The sequence below is a fragment of the Salvia miltiorrhiza genome, chromosome 5, assembly GCF_028751815.1.
Source record: "Salvia miltiorrhiza cultivar Shanhuang (shh) chromosome 5, IMPLAD_Smil_shh, whole genome shotgun sequence".
Lineage (NCBI taxonomy): Eukaryota > Viridiplantae > Streptophyta > Magnoliopsida > Lamiales > Lamiaceae > Salvia > Salvia miltiorrhiza.
In genome coordinates, this window is record NC_080391.1 from 3,647,528 (window position 1) to 3,671,973 (window position 24,446).

A 24,446-nucleotide genomic window follows, 5' to 3' on the forward strand; every position below is an offset into this window, starting at 1 on the left:
ATAGCTCAAGTTCTTGGCCCGTGGACGTAGGGTTTACACCCGAACCACGTAAACTTGTGTGCGATTTTGATTTCTTGCGTCGATTGCTTTACAAGTGGCGCCGTCTGTGGGAAGGGAGGCTCGCAATCGACGGAGAAATGTCTATACCACGGATCGAGACCGAGAAATTTACAGGAAAGAATGATTTTGGTTTATAGCGCATAAAGATGCGCGTTGCTAACACAGCAGGGACTTGCGGCAGCCCTGAAAAGAGATGATGAATCTTCATCATCGACGGCGAGGGATTCATTTCAAAGGAGAAAATCGCAGTAGCTGCAGAAGCAGAACTCAAGAAAGCAGAAATGTGTGAGAGAGCTCATAGCTTGATCATCCTATTGCCTTAGTGATAAGGTTTTAAGGGAAGTGGCTAGGGAGAAATCTGCAGCGGCGGTTTGGGCAAAGCTGGAATCAATCTACATGACAAAATCACTTGCAAATCGGCTATTTTTGAAGCAAAGGTTGTACTCTTACAGAATCTTGGATGAGAAATCTCTTGATGATCAGTTAGAAGCATTCAATAAGATCATAGATGATCTTGAGAATGTTGATGTAAAAATAGGAGATGAAGACCAAGCCATTATTCTGTTGAACGCTCTCCCGAGTTCTTATAATCAACTCAAGGATGCGATGTTGTATGGGAGAGAAAGTGACATCACGGTAGAGGAAGTACAATCGGCCTTGAAATCCAAAGAGCTACAGAAATTATCATCAACAACTCAGAAGAAGGAAGCAGTTGGTGAAGGTTCAACTGTGAAGCAGAAAGGAGGAAAGGCTAAGAAATCCAAGAAGGATTTCAAGTAGGGAAAACAGGATAAAGGAAGTAAGGTTTCAGATGATGAAGTTCAAACTTGTTATCACTGTAAGAAACCAGGCCACTGGAAATGGGATTGCATCATCTGGAAAAGAAGCCAGAAACAGTCCAATGCAATAGGGAAGCAAGAACAAAAGGAGCAGGAACAATGTGATACTGCAGAGGCCTTAAATGTGGTACAAACTCATCTTGATGACCAATGGATATTGGATTCAGGGTGTTCTTTCCATATATGCCCTACTGAAAGTTGGTTTATAGAATTACAGTATCAAAGAGAAGGCACTGTAATTCTGGGAAACAATCAAACTTGTGAGATTAAAGGTAAGGGGAGTATCATATTTAGGTTGCATGATGGTACCATTAGAACTCTACTGGAAGTAAGATACATTCCCAGCCTAAAAAGAAACCTGATATCTCTGGGCTCACTAGAGAAAAAGGGGTATGAATGGAGGTCCATAAATGGAGGAATCGTTGTCACTAAAGATAACAAGATTCTTCTTAAAGGAACAAGAAGGAATGGGCTGTACTATCTTGAGGCAGAAGCAGTCACAAGACAAAGTGATTCAGTGAAAATGGATTAATCAATTCTCTGGCACAGAAGAATGGGGCATGTTGGAGAGAAGGGTTTAAATCAGCTGTTAAAGCAAGGTAAAATCAGAAATCCAACATCATTCAAGATCGATAAGTGAGCAGTGCATACTGAGCAAGAGCAAGAGACTTCCATTTGAGGCAGGTAAACATATATCCAAATCACCTTTAGATTATGTTTATTCAGATTTGTGGGGGCCTACACAAACTGAGAGTCTAGGAAAAGGGAAATACTTTATGTCTATAATGGATGATTTTTCTAGAAAATTATGGATATACATTTTGAAAGATAAAACTGAGGCTCTTGCAAAGTTCAAACAGTGGTGCAATGAGGTGGAGACTGAAAATGGAACCAAAGTCAAATGTGTAAGGACTGATAATGGTTTAGAGTTTGTGTCTGCTGAGTTCAATTATTTCTGTTCAGAGAGGGGGATTAAAAGACACAGAACAGTTCCAGGCACTCCACAGCAGAATGAAGTCATTGAGAAAATGAATAGGACCATTCTTGAAAGAATAAGATGTACGCTATTTGATTCAGGAATGCCTAAGAAGTTCTGGGCAGAAGCTGCTGTCACTGCAGCATATTTGATCAATAAGTCTCCATCATCTGCAGTGAATTTTAAGATTCCACATGAAGCATGGTATGGCACTCCATCCAGTTATTCCCACATCAAAACCTTTGGGTGCAGAGCCTATATTCATATAAAGCAAGAGAAGCTAGAACCAAGAGCTTTGAAGTGTGTAATGCTAGGATATCCTAAAGGAGTTAATGGGTACAAATTGTGGTGCACTGAGTCTGGAATGAGAAAGGTATATATAAGCAGAGATATGATATTTGATGAGTCTCAAATGCATATAAGCAAGGCCATGATATAGGGTATGAGGAGAATCAAAGTAAGAAGCGAGAAGATCTGGTCCAAATAGATCAAATGTTTGAAAGGAACTCTGTGGATGCTGAGTTAGGTGGAGCTTCTAAGACTCCACAACAAACCTCAGATGATGATAATGTTGAAGGTGACTCAGATAATCTGAGCTCTTATCAGTTAGCAAGAGATAGAGTCGGAAGACAAATTACTCCACCACAAAGATATAATCAAGCAGAGATGGTGTATTTTGCTCTCAGCATTGTAGAAAGAGAATTCTCTTGAGGGGTCTAGAGGCTAAGACCTATACAGAGGCTAAGACCTATACAGAGGCTATGAGGGGTCCAGAAAGAGAATAGTGGTTATTAGCTATGAAGGAGGAAATGAATTCTCTTGAAAAGAATGACACTTGGATTCTGGTATCAAAGACAATAAACAAGAAACTTGTGAGTTGTAAATGGATTTACAAAAGGAAAGTTAAGGTTATTGGAAGGGAACAAGTGAGATATAAGGCAAGATTAGTTGCCAGAGGCTTCACACAGAAAGAGGGTATAGATTACAATGAGGTTTTCTCACCTGTGGTTAAGCATACATCTATTAGGGTGATGTTGTCAGTTGTGGCTCAGTTTGATATGGAACTTGAGCAAATGGATGTTAAAACCGCCATTCTGCATGGAGAATTGGAGGAACAGATACATATGATTCAACCAGAGGAGTTTGTGCATTCAGAGACAAGTAATAAGGTGTGTTTGCTTCAGAAAAGTCTATATGGGCCTCAAACAAAGTTCAAGGCAGTGGTATAAAAGGTTTGATGAACACATGGAATTGATGGGGTTCACAAAATCTGTGACACCCAAATCCAATTTAAATTTAAATGAAAATGCACGCGAAAAATCATGACTATAAATAAATATTTAATGTGAAAATAAAGAAATAAATATTTTATTTAAAATACTTTACTCAAAATAACATCTTTAGTTAAAGCTAAATACAAAATATTAGATTCGTCATTCGACCTTCCACGCGCCTCCGGCCTTAGAAACCTGAAAATGTTAAATATGTGATGAGCATACAGAGTACACTCAGTGTGGGAACATGCAATTATTGTCCACGTTAATAAAATGGTCAACACATACGCACTGCACTGTAATACTGATAACTGAAATTCGCACGGTGGCATACCAAGGACTTTAATGTCCTGGACCCATTGAGCGGGCCCCTGGCGAATAGGTTGCAACCTTAACTGTAACATGAAATCGCATTGTGGCATACCAAGGACGGTGAAGTCCTGGACCCATTGAGTGGACCCCTAGCGATATAATTTAATTCACATATGGCAAACATATAATATTAAAATGGACAACAATTAACCACGTCCTGGACCCATTGAGTGGGCCCCTAGCGATATAATTTAATTCACATATGGCAAACACATAATATTAAAATGGACAACAATTAACCACGGCATGTACTGAAATAAATCCCACACCTGATATTTGAGCTTTGAAAATTAACTGCGAGAATTTAAAATTCAAGTCCTAATCGCGCCGCACCTAGTCTGATAGATTCAAATAATAAGACATAAGGGCCTAATTAAACTTTATAAAATATTTTAATATAATTAAACTTGAGAAAATTATTCATATAAGTTTTTAGAAAATCTGAAGTGGGAATAATAATTAAAAGAGTAATTATGGGCTTAAATAAATTATGCTTACTACTTAAAAAACGAACTAAATTAGAAGCCCAAACCATTTAAAATGAGAGCCCAACCATTAAATTAAAACCAACCCTTGGGCCCAAGCCCAAACTTCCAACTCTTACCCTTAAATCCTACAACTCCAACATACACTCCACACTTACGCAGCCCCCCCGTCTCTCCTTCTCTCCCTCGTTCTCCCCCTGCCGCCGCCACCGGACGGCAGCCAGCCGCCGGTGGCCGGCGGCTCTGGCCTTCTCTCTCTTTCCCCTTCTTCCTATCTCCCTCTCACTCCTCACTTCTTGCCCTTGTCTGTTTCCCCTCACCGCACCACTCCCAGCCGCGGCCCCTCATTTCTCCGGCGGCGACCTTCGCCGCCTGCCAGCGTCACTACCTTGTCCTTATTTCCGTCTCGCCTACAACAGCAGCAGCTGCCATCGCGTGGACAGCAGCGCCGTCCAGCCACCTCCTCCCTTTGTCCGACCGGAACAGCACAGCAGAGCCGAGACCGCGCCGCCGCCCCTGTCTCCTCCCTCGCCGGTCGCCGCCTCCTGCCAGCAGCAGCGCACAGTGTTGCCATTCAATCACCCTCCTCCTCCGTATTCCAGGCTCAACATAAAAAAAAAAACCCACCTAAACCTACTTCTAATTCTTCCCTGTTATTCTAAATTTTCTGTAAATTAATGAAAAATGTTATTCTGTTGTTGGGTATTTTATGTAAGAATTGATATATCATCGATAACTGTAGTAACTTTGGTGTAAAGCTTGGTTGTTTTCTGTAAATTGAAAGAAAGCAGAGATTTTTGCACATGAAAATAAAACTATACAAGTTTATGAAAAATTACCGATGGAGATTCTGCAGTGATGCTGAGTTTACGGTTTTAGCATATTTTTTTTGGAAGGTAAGAAATGAGTAATAATGGATAGATGAGCTGAGGATTAAATAGGAGTCTTGCGCTGCAAGATTAAGTTTCTAGTAGATTAAGCAGAAGAGATACGTGTTCTGCAAGCTCACGCAAGAGAATTTGTGGCTGATAAAAAGAACAGAAATTGTGGTTGAGATAAAAGACACGTGATTTTTGTTGAAAAAGGAATTCTGCTTAAAAAATTTACGGGCTCTAATTCAATCCAAGCCCAATGAAACATAAATAAATACATAAGGCCCCTTATAGAGAGATTATTGCTAATATATTTTTATGGCCCAATCTTTAAGCCTAAAATTTTTATATTTAAAATTATAATTTGTAATTTAAATTTATTTATCTAACTAGGGGCGCGACTAGATAAATTTGACATATCATAAATTCGATCTAATATATATATATACATATATATATATATATATTTTAAGGTTTTTCATAACTTGAAAATATAATATTTTTCAAATAAATATTGCAAAGCAAATAAATGGTTTTGGGCTGTGACAAAATCTGCCTATGACAGTTGTGTGTACTTAAAGAAGAGAAATGGAGTCACTGTTGCTTATTTGCTATTATATGTTGATGACATGTTAATAGCTAGCAAAGATAAGGCTGAAATTAAAGCTATTAAAGAGGGCCTAAATCAAGAGTTTGAGATGAAGGATCTTGGTGCAGCTAAGAGAATTCTGGGAATTGATATACTGAGAGATAGAAAGGCTGGGAAACTATGGTTATGTCAAAAAGATTATATACTCAAAATGCTGAGAAAATTCAACATGCATGAATCAAAGTCTGTCACAGTGCCTTTAGCAGTTCATCTAAAGCTCTCAGATAATTAGAAACCAAAGAATGATGAAGAAAGACACCAAATGAGGAACATACCATATTCAAATTTGGTGGGAAGCTTGATGTATACAATGGTCTGCACTAGGCCAGACATTGCACAAGCTATGAGTGTTGTTAGCAGATATATGGTGGATCCTGGAAAAGAGCATTGGGAAGCTCTTAAGAAAGTCTTGAGATATTAGAAGGGCAGTGCAGATAGATCCATATTATTTCAGAAGAGTGAGAATATCAGCAGGCCATTCTTGTTGGGATACACTGATTCAGATTATGCTGCTAATCTAGATAACAGAAGATCTCAATCTGGTTACATCTTTACCTTGTTTGGATCAGCTGTAAGCTGGAAGTCTTCATTGCAATCAGTAGTTGCCTTATCAACCACTGAGGCAGAGTATATGGCTGCAACAGAAGCAGTCAAGGAAGTTTTGTGGCTTAAAGGTTTGATATCTGATTTTGGTATTGAAGACAGCTCTGTGGTTTTAAAATGTGATAGTCAAAGTGCTTTGTATCTCATGAAACACCAAACGTTTCATGAGAGATTCAAGCATATTGACATCAGAATGCATTTTATAAGAGATATAGTGGAACAAGGATTGGTGAAGATGGAGAAAGTTGTAACAGAATCAGTTATAACAGATTCTAGAAATCATCTTCTTCGCGTAGCATTCTTCAGTTGATAGCTCGAGTTGCAGAGCTTGTATTTCTTTCAATTTTTCTCGTCGTTCAAAGTCAGGAAAAACGAGTGATTGAGAGGAGTGTATTTTTTTTGTAAAATTCTCAGTTTGTGAAGGTAATAATAGCTCAAGTTCTTGGCCCGTGGACGTAGGGTTTACACCCGAACCACGTAAACTTGTGTGCGATTTCGATTTCTTGCGTTGATTGCTTTACAGAAATAATTACAAATGATTCCCGCAAGTCGCAACCATATTATTAAACATACTTAATTGAAAAATATTTCTGATGAATAATTCTTATGATCATTCAAAGTTTTATAAATAAATATATACATTCAATTAATATTATGGTTGTGGACATGAAATCTTGGTGTGTCTGGAGAATGTAATCAGTTACACAAACACTTCAAATGATTTCATTTGTTAACAAACAATCAATACCATTTGTAATAGGTGCAGATGAATGGAAAAAAAAATCAGAAACTTTTTGTTCAATAGGAAATCTTTCATCATTAAAAATGTCATAATTAAAACTCTTTTTCTTAAAGCATTTATCGAAAACCAAAGTCGGCTGACCGACTTAATAAATGGATAACTAAAATGATTTTAAATTCGGTAACAGTTTAATTCCAAAGTTGGGCAAATTTTGATTTAACCAAGAAACTGAATCGATCGGCAATCCTACATGTATGTAAAGGAAAATATCATGATACGTACCTCGTGTGAACATTGCTCTAATTATTTTATCTTTTTTTTATATATTTTATATATTTATTGAATTTCTAATACATCATAAATTATTATCAAGATTATTGATTTTATAAATTATATAAAAATCAAATTAATCTCGATTTATTCATTTTCTCTTTAACTTCAAATAATTAATAAACAGAACAATCAAACTTTATTTTTTTTATGTAAATTATATAATTAATAATCTCAATAATAATTTATGAAGTATTAAAATGAAAATAAAGATATAAAACAAAAGGATAACAGTAATGTGGACTAAATATGAGGGCTGTGTTATGCAGCATACATAATATTTCTCTCTATATATATTTATATAATAAAATTAATGCATCGTACTATTTAATCTAATATATAATTAATTCAACGTGCCCATTTACAATAGATAGTAGATACCTCTTTATTCCGAAACTTTTGCAGTATAATCAGTTTTAATTATCCAAGGCGAGTATATACTCTAAATTATATAAGTGGTGTGTTTGATAAATATGACAAAATAGTATTCATTCGTTTTTATACTAAAAGGCCAATACAAGACTTACTGTATCCCATGCCCAAACTTCCAAGCCCAATACTAAAGCCTAACACACACCCAAACTGGCTTGCATATATGGGCTGATTATTGGGCCTAAAATATTGACCGAGCTTTCGGCCCATCTGAATACCCAACTCGATTGACCAATAGTAAAGTCAAATTTTAAATATAAATACTCCGTCCGCCAAGATTATGGCAATTTGCTTGGGCACGTGATTTAATAAAATTGGTGATGATTTTGATGTAGTGGAGAAAGGGTCCCACCACTTTATGAGATGAGTGGTTGAGATTGAATTTTAAGTGCTTTTTTTTTGTAAATAAAGAGTGTTAGTAATGATAAAATATTAAAGAGGATGGTGGGACCATTGCCATAAAAGGAAAGTGACATAATCTTGGCGGACGCCCGATATAGTAATTGTGACATAATCTTGGCGGACGGAGGGAGCATAATGTCCATATGCATCCCAATTTGGAACAAACTCACAAAGATTACGTTTTCATAATTTAAGTTTTCATAATGTAATTTCTTTATTTAATATTATAAATTTATCAAAAAAAAAATACGTTTTCAGAATTCAATTTAAGAAACTCATCTCCCATGCATTAATACACTTATCCGAGTATGCTAGCTGTTGTTTCTCTAGCACACACATCCATAAATCACTTTAATTACTCTCAATTTTAATTTCTCGCTCATAGGGACGGTCCTAATATTTCGGAGGCCTGAGACGAAAAGGAGAAAAGAATGTCCCTTAAAAAAATGAAGCTTCGATAATTTTGTAGCAAATTTGGGATGGCTGCACAGCTGTGACATTACTATAAAGTGCAATAAACTATAAAATAATCATCAAATAATTATAGAAATTACATAGATCTTCTAACATTTTGATAAGTAAAATCATCTATAACCTCTTCAAGATCAAACTTTTTTAATACCTCATGTTTCCACTTTAAGATCAAACTATAATACTAATTATTCAGTAAAATAGTTAACACATGATTTAGCCTTTCTTGAGATATTGTAGAACACAAATGTGATTTTGTCAATTTTAATTTTGATTTTTTTTTTGCTGAAGCTACAGTAATCAATATAATCAACAATATTTTATATGCAATAGAAATATTAGGGAAGCAATCTAAAACTTTTAATAGGATTATATTAATGAAGTTGTATTTTTGTTTTGGGACCCTTAAGGGCCTAGGTCCTTGGCCCTTGCGCCCTATGGAAGGGCCGACCCTACTCGCTCATCTCCAAGCTTGATCCACTAACTTGAGCGTTGAAGTCTCTGCTTTAAAACCCTAGCCACCTCCGTTAGTGTTTTGTAGATCATATCGACCATGTATCCATATCACATTTGAGAATTTGCTTATCTCTTGATGACATATCATTGGATTAATTACTCGTGAGAATCTAGATTAGGTATTCTTTTGTTTTTTATTGTTGGATGTATTTGTCAATGCATGTGATGCCTCACCCCTACATATCGCATCAACATATATATATATATTCCATAGTATTTTTCTCACGTGCTATTCTTCAATGTTCCACAACAAAATATACTATAAGTCCACTATATAATATTAACTTCAACTTGCACTCATCAACAACCACAATCAGCTTTAAGAGCATCAACAACCCTTGCACCCACTCCAGCAATGGTATTGCATCCGCTCGGGTTCAATAGATTTTAATTTCATTTTCTCTTTACTTTTATTCTTTTTTCAATTTAAATTAAACAACTTCAATTTTAACAACATAAAATTCATTCAACTAAAAATTCAAACATTACAAAAAAAAAAACAACAAATATTTAAAACATCCAATTTTCGAAAAATTTAAAGCCGTCGAACTACGGGTCAACCGGACCAAACCGTTTAATTTTTTTTATTTATTACGGAAATGGGCGCGTGCACTACACCCATTTCCTTCGCTCCACCTTTGCAGAAGGTGCGTTCAGTCGCCCCACCTCCATTGCATCCGGGTGCAACAACGGTGACGGGTGCGATAGGCCGAGTTCGATCCCGCCATTGCAACCGCCGTTGTTGATGCTCTAAACGTGTCTTGTTTCAATAATTTCAATCACACATAACCTACCTATACGTATACAACATGCTTGATTAATATTTATTGCTATTCAACACAAACTTTATAAATATCTTTTCTTGTCTCCCTTGAACAGCGGACACAGTTCTGATCTGGTGTATATGTAATATATTTGGCTTTTAATTAGCTTATTCAATTCACTACACAACTTTTTATAAAACCTCGTTCATACATAGACTTTGTTGAACACACACCCCCACACACACAAATTGTACTCCTTCCATCCTATTCGACTTGAGCTGTATTTCTTGTCGGATTGTTGCACTTGACTTATGTTTCTATTTTGAGTAATCATTATACATTATACTTGAGTAATACTTTCTCCGTCCACGAAAAATAGAGTTTCGTTTGAGGGTGGACATGAATTTTAAAAAAGTTATTGTAATTAGTAGAATAAATGTACAATTTGTAAGGATAATAATAGTACAAAAGAGTAGAATAAAGGTACATTATTAGTTAAAATAAAACAAAAGTACAATTTATAGTTAAACTATAGGAGATAATGTATGATGTGATTGTTATAAAAGTGAAATGAGACTCATTTTCATGGACATAGAAAGTAGCTTTTCATTGTTATGCAATCACATGAAATTGAAAATTTAAAATGCCCTACTCCTCAAGGGCATGGCTGGTATGTAGGAATGTAATGGGAATGGAATGGTGATTCTTGTGCCCATTCACAATCCTATGGCTGATACGATTTTTGTAATGGGATCGTCATTCCTGATGGAATGCCTATTCCCATGCATATGAGATTAGCCATTCCACCCCCCACCCATGGTATTATGTATTTCAACGGATATGAGATTATTTTATAATAAAAGTTTATTTTTTTAATTAAATAATAATAAATAATAATAGTAAAATAATTTAATATTATTAAAATAATAAATAATATAATTTCAAAATTACTAAAATAATTTTAATAATAATATAATATAATTAATAATAATAATAATGATAATAATAATAAATAATAAATAATAATATTAAAAATAATTAATAATAATAATAATAATAATAATAATAACAATAATAATAATAATAATAATAATAATAATAATAATAACAACAATAATAATAATAATAATAATAATAATAATAATAATAATAATAATAATAATAATAATAATAATAATTATTATTATATTATTATTATTATTATTATTATTATTATTATTGTGTTAATTTTATTTCATTCCTATATATCCATTCATTCCTTGTAAATACCAAACATAGGAATCCTATATTTCATTCCATTCCATTGTCATTGTCATTCCATTCCATTCCCTTCTAATTTCATTCCTATATACCAGCCATCATCTAAGTTCTATAGTAAAAATGTCATCTTTTATAAACAAAAACATTTTATGCCATATTCTTTAAATACCCTTTGATTTGATGGGTTTGTTTGGTTTTCTGTGAAAGTCTTACACATTTGACCGATTTGACAGCTATCAGTCATAAAAATCAACGATTTGACAGCTATCAGTCAAAAATACATGTGACCGGTGGGTGGCTAGATCATGTGTCCTACCAAAGGGTATATGTACTCTTGACTGACAGCTGTCATATGATCTAGCCACCCACCAGTCATATGTACTCTTGACTGATAGCTGTTAAATTGGTCAAATGTATAAGACTTTCACAAAAAATCAAGCAAACCCATCAACATCAAATGGTAAAATATGTACTTCACATAATTAATTAGGGCATAGAATGTTTTGTTTTATAATTTAGGATATTTTTACTAGCAAACTTAAGGATGTGGGCATTTTTGCCTATTAACACGTAATTTTATCCTTTTAAATAATCGTGTCGAAACAAAATTGATCAAAGTAAAATAGGAGGAGGGGAGTATTAAACAAACTTTGTTCCTTTGACCTGATGAAAATATTTGTGGAAGTTAAACATGTGACAACTAGACAAAGTATAAGCTAGCTAGCTCATCTTTTTTGTGAAAGATAGTGCTCCAATCATCCAAATATTTTTGTCAAGCGTTGAAATGAAGGCCTTTTTTCCCCTCATATGATACGGCATTAGCATATTTGACCTGTTCCACACAACATGTACTATATATCTCTTGACGTAAATGTAATCTCTAGCTAACACTTGCACACACATATGTCAGTAATAATTAAATGATGAGAATTAGAAAAAAATTAAAAAGATGAAATAGGCAAGAGAAATCAAGACAGGTGTAACAATGTGATGGGAATGAGAATATGTGGGTCCCACGAAAGAGAGAGATATATATATTATACTCCATATAGATATTCTGTGATGGGAATTCGTAATTTCCATTTTAGAACTTAATTCCTTTTAAACTCTAGGATTGGTAAAGGGCCGACCTCATAAAGCCAACACTACCATTAATATTCTCTTGATATTGAATCAATTAATATATGTGAATGCGTTGAAAAGATGGAATTGAAAGTAAAAGAATCTTAGGGTTTATTAAAGTGAAGATGCGATCGATAGCTAGTATAAATATTAGAAAAACACAAGACATGCAATGACTGTATACATACACATATATCTATGGCAAGAGAGACAAGGCAGGCGCTGGTGGTGAGCAGCGTCGTCGGAGATGTCTTAGAGCCGTTTACGGCCGCCGCCGAGCTTCGCGCTTACACCGACGGCAAGGTCATCATCAGCGGCTGTCGTTTGAGGCCATCCCAGGTTCGTGAACGGCCTAGGGTTGAGATTGGAGGGCCTCGTGATTTTCAGACCTTCTATACTCTTGTAAGTCTCTCTCTCTCCCTCTCTCTCTCTTGATCTTGATCTTGATCATGATCATGATCATGAAAAGAATTTTTGCAGATGATTGTGGATGCTGATGCTCCAAGCCCAAGCAACCCACACCTTAAGGAGTACTTGCACTGGTCTATCACTTCCTCAAACTAACTAATTTGCATAATGTAAATTAATTCATGCATATGGTTGGCTTCTCGTGCAAATCCTAGTTTGTAGGTTTTCAAACCTAGGACCTAAAAAATGCAGATATACTATATAAATCAATCAAGGGCAATAATTTATAGGTTAAGTGCAAACGGTTAATAGTTTGTACGTTTTCAATCCTTAATAAAGCCTCATTTGATATAAAAATTACGAATTAACCTTACGTTTAACTTACAAATTGTAACTGCACTTATGTGGTCTTGTGAATGCACTATAATCGCTCCCCTAAAGAATTCAATTCGAATGCAGAACCACGAAAGAATAGATACTTCATATGTTGAGTGCAAGCGATTTCTAGTTTTTACGGTAAATGGGCGGTTTTATTTGAACAACTTTGGACAAAGTCTCATTTTTCCCGTTACTTTTAAAAGTTAGTGTAAAATACGTAAACTTTTGATTGAGTCTGATTTTTCGTACGGTGAAGTCTTCCGATCCGGCCATACTTTTGCTGACTTCTAAGTGACATGGCTTACTAATGATGACTTGAAAACGACGTCGTTTGATAAAATGGATAAAACAACGTCGTTTTAGTCACTGATTTAATTAATAACCCCGATTTTCTCCTAATTTCAGATTTGTTTCATATTTTACTCTCCTTCGTGCGCAAACGCTGATAAGTCACTGTCTCATCCCTTTCTTGTGGAGCCGTTGGAATTGCCGTAGAAAATTTTTGTTTATTGAAGATGTATCTTGCTTGTTGTCTAAGATATATAAGGGTGCGATTTATGGAGAAAATTATACTCAATCGAAAATTTATGTATTTTACACTAATTAACATTTATAAAAAGTCATATGAAAAATAAAAATTTGTCCAAAATTGATGAATTTTGGTGCTATTTACCCTTATTTAAACCATTACTTATGTATCAAGCATACTAGCTAATTAGGGATTGCTGCATAAATGTTCAATTTTTGATACTATATTTTACAGTTTCGATGAAGAAAAAGAAAAAGCTACAGTAACGACTCCTAAGTGACGATTTATTCACCTTAAATATTGAATAACAAGTGACGATTTATTCACCTTAAATATTGTTTTGTACGTGTAAATGTAGGTTGGTTACTGACATCCCAGGAAACACAGATGCTAGCTTCGGTGAGTCATTTAAAACAATATAGGAGTAGTATTAAATTAAATTCAGATTTTGGGTAAATTAATGAGTGGATTTATTTTTGCAGGAAGAGAAATAATGAGCTACGAGAGTCCTCAGCCGACGGTAGGCATCCACCGCCTTGTTCTGGCGCTGTTCCGGCAGCCGGGCGGCCGCCAATCAGTGGCGGCGCCGCTGCGCCGGCAGAATTTCAGCACTAGAGAATTTTGTGGGGTCCACAACCTAGGTGCGCCGGTGGCAGCCTTGTATTATAACTGCCATAGGGAAAACGGCATAGGCTGCCGTAGAGCCTAAAAAATTACAAGGAAGAAATTAATTAATTTAGCATATAGTATATATTAGAAAAATTATACTATATGCTAAATTAATTAATTTCTTCCTTGTAATTTCTTCCTTATACTAGTAAATTGTGCACCCATTAAATAAAAAATTGAAAAATTCAATGAATAGACAACGCGCATGCGCATTTTGTCTATTTTCTAATAGACGACGAGCTTGCGTCTGTTGTCTATTAGCTGATAGACGACGGACGCAAGTGCGTTGTCTATTAGCGCCCCCAATAGACTACACCCACATATATGACATGCAATTTTCAAATAGATGACACGCTTTGCATGTTGTCTATTAGCATTTTTCTTGTAGTGTTATCAAGTGTGTAGCTATGTCATTGTAATAATTAATATTAATATATGGTGGCTGTGACCGCATCGTGTCTATATATCTTGGTATCTTTTTCGTAAAAAATGAGTAAGCAATGTTTGATTTTTAATTTTTCATTCCCAATTTAAATAAATAAAAAATATATGCGACAGTGCATGAGTTATGTGTAGCAGTGTAAACTAAAATTAGGTTACGCGCGCACAATTCATAATTAATATTAGAAATATCGAAATGTAAAAGTAGTATCGAAATCCCGCAAAAATAAAAAGTGAAAGTTCATGAAATTCTCATTAATATTTAATATCAAAAAAGTCACTAATAATTTAGTAAAATTCAAAATAACTCCTAAACATATGAAACGATCCAAGAAAAATATTAACGAGTAAACCAATAAGTAGTTTCTCCTAATAATTGTTAAGAATTACTCCTCACCTCTCACTAATTAAATTAGTTCTCTATCCTTTTTAAGCATGTCCCAAATGTAATCCATTTCTTAACTTCAATTGTGCTTTTCTTTTACTCAAATAACATTTTCTTTAATATCCGTAGAAATAAAATTTGGAGCAATAAATTAGGATACAATAAAACAATTGCATATAAATCATATTTTTCAAAGAACAATTAATGTATTTTCCTAATCTGTGTGAAAAATAAAAGGGGTTATTTTGATAGGACGAAGAGAATAAATATGTTACGAATCTTTTGCCTAAAAAAGTAATTAAGCATATGTACACATTATACAACAATATAAGCTAAACTTAATCCTTTGTGAAATTAAAGAGAATACTAGCAGCTAGAGACTAAGTTTAAAATAACGTGGTTAAAACTTATAAATTTGATCATAGTTGTATTTTCTTCCATATTTGCCAAAAACAAAAACATCTTATAAAATAATACTATAAATGTTAGGATATTTGGATATAAAAATGCTTAGTAAAATCATAATTAAATATAATGTTCCATTTAGATTTAATGAAAATAAATTGCACATTTGGAATCTGCGTTTCAAGTAGATAAACGTATTGTATTTACTTATTGTAATCCAATTTTGAATGAGCTATAATTAATATACAAAGATTACTACTTGAAACACACAACATGACAAATTTAAGCACGTATCGGACGCATGTCTACAGACATAGGTGTGTGGTATGCGTGACGACATGTGGCCAACATATGGTGGCCTGTGGAAGTGATCACAAGAATGTGGTTGTTTGCACCTTTTTCGCAAATGGGCAGGCACGCTATATCTTTATGAATATATCACATTAAATTCACAATTAAACACCTATATATAACGAAGCAATATTATCTTACAAAGGATGAGTCCAACTCTTACTTTAACTCGTTGTTTTAAATAACATTTTACTTTCTATTTTATCAATTATCCATGCACCAAATTAAGAACATGAAATAAATAAAGGGCTTGATTTACAAGACATGAAAACACTCCTAAAATATATATTTTTGGTAGTTCTATAAGAAGAGAAAACTAGCAACTATAACAGAAACGAACAGAAAAGGAATGACATTTAATTCCCCATAACCCAAAACACTTGGCTTATTTACATCATATATACATGAACAGAATCACGAATATTCGTGGACTAATTTTGTATGTACGGTATATATTATTAATTAAATTATTTATTGTCTACTATGCTACGAGTATTAATGATAGTTTCAAGAGGATATTGTAGGCGAGTATTATATTCCGACATAAAAAAAATATCGTTAATTTGATTATGAATGCTGATCCATGATTGAAAAAAAATAAACTTCATTAATTATTAGGTCTGCATGTAGGTTCGATAGAAAATTTGATCCACGATGATTAGATGATTATTTATTAATTATCCTAAAATTAAATTAATTATTTAATTGTTTTCAAATTTTATTATTCTTATCTATCTCTCTCACCGAATTAAATTTCCGTGGTTAGGAAACAAAGTTATACTATTGGAAAAGCAACTCGGAACTTGAAACATCATTCTTCTCTTTGACAAGGAAAAAGCAATTTTTACCTTTTCTGCTTTTCGAAAAATAAAAAACTTTTGCAAAAGCAAAGAATAAGTAGTAAAACGCATAATAATATTTTTCGCAAATGAGGTGTATTCAGACTGTGTTTGATGCTCCAAGAATCAAGCAACGTTACTTGTATTCGGATTATACTTAGATTTTTTTTTTTTTTTGATAAATTACATAAGTAAATAAAGAAATTTAAAGATCGTATGGCGGTATTAGAATCTCGGATCTCAGACATTGGACATTAACCACCTATCATTAGATTAACACACGCACACAATATACTTAAATTTTTGTTAACGAGTAATGTAATAATGTGTGACGGGTGGTTAAAATGTATTTAAAAAATATATTTTTTCCTATAACTACATTTTAAGGGGAAAAAAATAGTGCGGATATTGGAATTATGCAAATTGATTTCGATTCGTAGATATGTCTGTATAAATTTAATTACTTGTCCAGCTTGAATAATAATAAATTAGAACAAAAAAGGGATTTCTTATTCAGTTTTGTAAATGGTTATTTTTCATGATTGGGTGAGTTTTTTTGTTCTCATTATTAGAATAGTTTCAATTTCACTATTTTAATAGGATATGAATATATAAAGTAAAATTAATTAATTTAATGACAGAATTCTAAAAAAAATGATAGAAATTTTCAAAGCAAGTATCTCAAAATTCCAATTCAAATGAATTATATATCCTTATTGAAATCCTCTCAGGAAATTATGATTAGATTAAAAAAATTATAAGCTATTTAGGAACTTATAATTTATAATTAATTAATTATTGAAATATAAGTTACTAAATAGTTTATAAGCTATAAAGTTAAGGTACAATATTAATTATAATTTTCCAAAAAAATAAGTTATAATTTGACCTTATATTATCATTTCATAATCTTATATATAAACAATAGCATTTTATTTTATTATATACTTGCTTATAATTTTATATCTCTTCAAATTTTACTTTCCAATTCACAATTTTTTTGTCTACCTTCAACCAAACACTTTAACAATTTTTAAATTCTTAAAATATTACACATTTTTCAGAATAACAATAAAGTACAACACAAATTTGCAATGGATCAATGAAACAAGAAACAACTTCTTCAAAATCAAACACCACTCCCCAAGCCTCATTTTAAAAGCCCACTTTGTTAAGTGTAAATAGACAAAATTGTCCACTTTATCAAGTGTAAAATTAAAAATGCCACTTTTTATAAAAGGTTGATCCTATGCCCAAATTAAAGTGAAGAGTCGAAATTGCCTTTAGATGTTGTTGATTTTGCATCATTTTTTGTATAAAGTCTTACATTTTTCCTGACACAAGTATTAAAAAAAAAAAAAAGTCTATTGTCGAAAAATAGGTTGCCACCCGAGGTTGCCGTCCGAGCGGCAAGCTACTTTCCGACAACTGACTTTTTTTGTCTTGCAAGTACACTGATTGAGATATGAAGGGTAATTTAGGTATTTTGGGTATAGAATCAAGTTTTATAAGAAGTGGGCAATTTTAATTTTAAACTTAACAGGTGAGCAATTTTAATTCTCTCTCTCTCTCTCTCTCTCTCTCTCTCTACATATATATAGGGTGTGATTCTAAAGAGAACTACATTATTTGTGAGAACGTGAGAACCATCAAATCTAATGCGTCAACTGTAAAAATTAATGCATTCGCTGTTAAAATTAATGCACTCAAAAAAATAAAAAAATTACTCCGTTCGAATCCAGGATCTGCATTCATCCAACAAGATGATGCATCCACCGTAGATCTTGATGATCGAATGGCTAAAAATGGTTCGTCGTTCTTCTTTTATTTAGTAGTTCTTTCTTGAATCTCTCCCTATATTGTCAAATTAGGCGCTTTGATTTAAGTGATAAGATATGTGTTGTGCCCAAAAATAACAGCTATAACAAAAAGCAATAAGAACTTTTAGATTTACGTGGTTCGATCTTAAAGATCTACGTTTACGGGGTTTCGGGGTATTTTTCACTATCTTTTGGGAAGAGATTACATCGTACAGTCATGAATAGGTTGGGATTGATCATCCTCCTCTTAATAATTAATGAAAATATATACCTTTATTTATAGGCAAAATACTCAGAATTCTAGTAGGAAAAAGACTCTATTCAGACTTAGAACAGGACAATAATTCTTCATATTTATCCTTTTTTCCATGATAATCTCCTTCTTTATCTAGAAGTTGATAGTCTTTAAGATAGCTCGAAATTCCGGAAAATCAGAGTTGTTTGGTTGCGGGGCTAAATTAGGGTTGTTCGGCTGTGGGGCTGAAATAAGGCTGTTATCGTTGGATTTAGGCCTTAGTCTTCCGATCTTCAAGGGATGTATATTTTTGTCCTCATCAATGTAATTGATAAAATAATTCACTTTAATCAATTATTTGATTTATATGATTGGACTCGTGATTAGTAACTCGACTTTCAATTTTATCAATCGTATCTATTCCATCCGTCAACTCAAACATTCGAGAGTTATATACTTTTGATATAACTTCTCTAAAATAAATTTAGGGAAACAAATCTGTAAATCTTGTTCGAACTCGATTTTCCATGCCACTAGTCAATTGATACGCAAACATCAGCCACGCATTACTTCATGCACACTTTCCAACGCAAACTAATATAGATTCTTGAGAAATCATCGATTTTTTGGCTTGTGCCACGTGTTGCAATAATAGAGGCACCAAGTAGCATAGTTGAGTCCAAACACAACAAAGCCATCGAGCGGTCCAGATTCGAAATTTGGGTGGTTGTTTGTCAACCCACCATAGGCTCTCCAAATTCTAGCATATTATTGAAAAATAAAAAAAAATAGTTTAATTCAACACATCCCTTCCCTCCTATAATAGTACTGGGCAACTTGAAAATCTTATCCTGGAAGAGAACATAAAAACGTCCCAATTTATGATGAGTTTGCTTTGGAATATTGATGAAAATGTAACGCACTACACCACTAGCTACAATTTTTACCAATTTTGGTAATTTGATACGATGCGGTTTGTTATTTTAGACAATCTCATTCATCAATCAATAGGCCTTCAATATGACTTCCTCCGTCCCACTGAAAAACATTACTCCCTCCGTCCCACTAATTAAATATGACTTCCTATTTTTGGATACGATTATTAAGAAGGGGAGTGATTAAAGGATAAAAGTGATAGATACTAGTGAAGTCCAAAAACTTTTTGTGAGAGAGAGTAGTTTCCTTTTTGGGATTGAGTGATCATTATTAATATGACAGACAAAAAAAGAAAGGGAGCCATTATTAATGGGAGTATTAAATAACGCTTTTATTGAAGAAAAAAGAAAAGATTTAAAAAACCCTTGCAACACAGAACGTTATTTAATAGTCGGGTCTCATCAAAATTTCTTTCGAAAAAACTCAGTAAAAAATATCCGAGAGATAAAAAAGAATACTTATCTATTACATAAACATAAATAGGGCTGTCGATCGGTTCGGGTTCGGTTACCCATACCCGAATTTTCGGTTACCCGAACCCGAAATTGCCATATTTCACTAACCGTTCCCGAACCGTTTTAGGTGTTCGGTTACCCAATAACCGCTTCGGTTACCCGATTCGGTTATTTGGGTATCCAAATACCCATTTTAAAAAATTAAAATTCAAATAATTTGTTAGATAGAGGATTTGAACTTTAGTCTCTAGAAAATACACAAAGCAACTTATCCACTAGACTAAAGCTTATTCTTAAACTTTAAACATATCATAATTTTATTTTAGCTAAAACTCGATTTTTAAATAAAAAATAAATAAATTAATGAATTAATAATTAAAATATATATAATATATATTAAATAATTTATTAAATAATTTTCGGTTATTTCGGTTAACCCGTTACGGTTATTGGGTTAACCGATACCCAAAATTTTTCTAAAAATGATACCCAAAACCGAACCGATACCCAAAATATTCGGTTATTGGATACCCAAACCCGGAAATTTCGGTTCGGTTAACGGATTATCCAAAACCCGATAACCAATTAGACAGCCCTAAACATAAATATATACAAATACGCGGAAAGCTAGCTTAAACCCTAGAACTATTTGAAAATATTTTACTTTTGATTTCTTGCGGCAAACATACAACGAAAGAAACAAGAAAGGAAGCAATTTAGTTATGTTAGTGTTATTTTTAGTTTTTATGTATCCAACATGATTTATTAGGATGCGTTTACTTTGAGGATAAATTTATCATGAAAAAATGATGGATAACAAAAATTTATGTCTTTAAATACTTCATTTCTCTCCTCAAAAAAAAAAATACTTCATTTATTTCCTCACATTTTATATAAAAGAGAAGTTCACCATATTTCCTTCCTTACATGATATACATATAATTAATCCACTTGGTTTTCGGACGAGTTCTGTCGGATTCGACTATTTTTTATTCGAGCTATTCGGATTAATTTTTTTCAAATTAAAAATTTTCAGCTATAACTCTCTTTTTTTGCCGATTTATTTGTATTGACATCCCTATAATGACAGAAAATGGGGATACAAATCAACAAACTATTAACAAAACCATCTAATAAAGTGATTGGATTCGGATTTCCTTTTACAATTACTCCCACGCAAAATGGTGATAACAAATGGGCCTTAATTGTGGGCCGTGAATTTAATCTTTCACGTTACAATCGGATGATTCATATGGGCTTGATCTTACGTCTGAATTGGGCTGATGCTCAAGTTAAAGGATAAGAACCCCAATAAATTCCTTGATAAAATAAGAAAACTAGTACGCCATCTCTTGCGATGTCCGAGCCGCTATATATTTATTTATTTTAGAATTTAATATTATATAAAAATATAAAAATATTAGTATTATTTATGAGTTAGATTAATTGTTAACAAAAAACCTATGTTAATTTAAATATTAATATTTGATTTAGAATAGTGTATAATAAAAATATTACTATCAATTTAATGAGTATTGTATAATAATAATAATAATAATAATAATAATAATTAAAATTTATAGATTGTAAAACAAATCAATCTCATTTAGAGAAAATAACATTAAACCATCAATATAACAAAATTAAAAGTCGTCATTTAATATAAAAAGTTTGGGCTCTTAAAAATCCAAATTGTATGTTATAAAAAAAATCCAAACTGTATTATTATTAAATGTTCTTGTTAATTTAAACATCACAAAACTAATTAAAAAATCAGAAAAAATACAAATAATATAAAAAAGGGAAATATAACGACAAATATGTTTATATAAATAAATAATTCATATACATAATTAAATAAATCTATTTATATTTTAAATTCTAATTTTAATATATATAACTAATTTTTATTCACAAATTCATATTTAAATTAGTAAAATTTTCCTTCTCCTTAATTTCATTAAAAATTACTATAATTTATAAATATTTAAATTAAAAATAATTATAATTAAACAACCATGTGATATTTTTTGGAATGAAAAAAATGGCATCTACTTACTTTTTTCACCAACAAACGAAAATAAAATGGAAAAGGAGTATGATGTTCAATATTATAAATGAATGAGAGTGAACAAAAATTAATTTTGACACTTTAAATGATCATAACTTATTTATTTTACATTGAATTAAAGATTTTCTCGTAATATTTAATTTAATATTCACAATAAATATTTTTTTTCATTAATCAAAGTTAACGATTTTTTGAAAATAATTAAAAGAAAAATAGAGGAAAAAGGTGAAAGGACTGAGAACTTTTAGAGGTAAAATTATACTACTATAGATAAGGTAAGACACTCCTATCCCATCCCAAATCTGCACTGTTTGAAGATGAAGTCGGCTCGAAACAAAAAGAGATCAATAGATAATAAAGTTATAAGTATTGTGTATGTATTTAATAATACATGTGAAGACTACGATTGAACAATTTTATTTAATTATATTTATAAATATTACTACTATTTTCAAATGACCCATGCATGCGCCAAAGGGCACCCAAGTCCCAAGTGCGCCTCTTATTAAATAATGTACAATGAATAATATCCGTAAATTAAAGAAATACTGCATGTCTAAACTATTTTATTGCACTACAAAAAAACGCGCAAATAGCGACGAAAACTACCGACGGCGGCGCCGCCGCCGGCAATTACCGACGGCACGGCGGCGGCAAAAACGGCGACCCGCCTTTTGACTATTACCGGCGAATTATCGACGGCAAAACGGCCGCCGCTAATTAGCGGCGGTTACGCCGTCGCTAATTTAAAAATATATTAATATACATATATATTATTTATTACCGACGGCATTTGCCGTCGGTATTTACCGGAGGCAATCGGCCGCCGCTAATCGCCACCGCCGGTGACATCCGGCGATAGCACAACCGCCGTCCGGCCAACGTTACCGACGTCATTTTTCCGCCGCTAATTACCGACGGCAAATTCTAATTACCGACGGCAAATGCCGTCGGTAATTAATTTTATTTTTTTTAATTTTTTTTTAATTTTTTAATTTTTTTTTCATTTTTTTTTCACTTATCATCTAATAAATTGATCAAAGATAAAAATACAAAAACATTGAAATCAAATATATATTGAAATACAAGTGAAAATTTAAACATTGATTATTACTAATCTAAGATTATTACTAATAATTCAAGATTCTTAGTAAGAATCTTATAATTATAACTTAAGAATGTTAATTTGATTAGTGATTCACTCATCAATCATCACTAATTCAAGATTATTACTAAGAATTCAAGATTCTTAGTAAGAATCTTATAATTATAACTTAAGAATGTTAATTTGATTAGTGATTCACTCATCAATCATCACTAATCCAAAATTATTACTAAGAATTCAAGATTCTTAGTAAGAATCTTATAATTATAACTTAAGAATGTTAATTTGATTAGTGATTCACTCATCAATCATCATTAATCCAAGATTATTACTAAGAATTCAAGATTCTTAGTAAGAATCTTATAATTATAACTTAAGAATGTTAATTTGATTAGTGATTCACTCATCAATCATCACTAATCTAATATTATTACTAAGAATTCAAGATTATTAGTAAGTAACTTATAATTATAACTTAAGAATGTTAATTTGATTAGTGATTTACTCATCAATCATCACTAATCCAAGATTATTACTAAGAATTCAAGATTCTTAGTAAGAATCTTATAATTATAACTTAAGAATGTTAATTTGATTAGTGATTCACTCATCAATCATCACTAATCCAAAATTATTACTAAGAATTCAAGATTCTTAGTAAGAATCTTATAATTATAACTTAAGAATGTTAATTTGATTAGTGATTCACTCATCAATCATCATTAATCCAAGATTATTACTAAGAATTCAAGATTCTTAGTAAGAATCTTATAATTATAACTTAAGAATGCTAATTTGATTAGTGATTCACTCATCAATCATCACTAATCCAAGATTATTACTAAGAATTCAAGATTCTTAATTAGTAAGAATCTTATAAGTATAACTTAAGAATGCTAATTTGATTAGTGATTCACTCATCAATCATCACTAATCCAAGATTATTACTAAGAATTCAAGATTCTTAATTAGTAAGAATCTTATAATTATAACTTAAGAATGTTAATTTGATTAGTGATTTACTCATCAATCATCACTAATCCAAGATTATTACTAAGAATTCAAGATTCTTAGTAAGAATCTTATAATTATAACTTAAGAATGTTAATTTGATTAGTGATTCACTCATCAATCATCAATAATCTAATATTATTACTAAGAATTCAAGATTCTTAGTAAGTAACTTATAATTATAACTTAAGAATGTTAATTTGATTAGTGATTTACTCATCAATCATCACTAATCCAAG

The 24,446-nt window shown here is 32.4% G+C and overlaps 1 protein-coding gene and 1 long non-coding RNA gene across 4 annotated transcripts; one reads left to right on the forward strand and one right to left on the reverse strand.

Annotated features, from left to right (window-relative positions):
* Positions 1-3,180: 3,180 nt before the first annotated feature.
* On the reverse strand, positions 3,181-4,930 carry LOC130985201 (uncharacterized). Its single transcript, XR_009088917.1, has 2 exons — positions 4,846-4,930; positions 3,181-3,344 (listed from the first exon to the last, which is right to left on the reverse strand). It is a non-coding gene; the product is annotated as an uncharacterized LOC130985201 (long non-coding RNA).
* Positions 4,931-12,330: 7,400 nt separating this feature from the next.
* LOC130985199 (protein HEADING DATE 3A-like) lies at positions 12,331-14,617 on the forward strand. Of its 3 annotated transcripts, none has more exons than XM_057908030.1 (5): positions 12,331-12,571; positions 12,650-12,711; positions 13,843-13,883; positions 13,967-14,230; positions 14,528-14,617. In XM_057908030.1, exons 1-4 carry the CDS (start codon positions 12,368-12,370, stop codon positions 14,191-14,193), a joined length of 534 nt encoding a protein of 177 aa, XP_057764013.1. In that variant the 5' UTR covers positions 12,331-12,367; the 3' UTR covers positions 14,194-14,230; positions 14,528-14,617. The 3 variants fall into 3 exon arrangements, with proteins under 3 accessions (XP_057764013.1, XP_057764014.1, XP_057764012.1); XM_057908031.1 differs by having other exon boundaries at positions 14,542-14,617; XM_057908029.1 differs by having other exon boundaries at positions 13,967-14,617.
* The last annotated feature ends 9,829 nt before the right edge of the window (positions 14,618-24,446 follow it).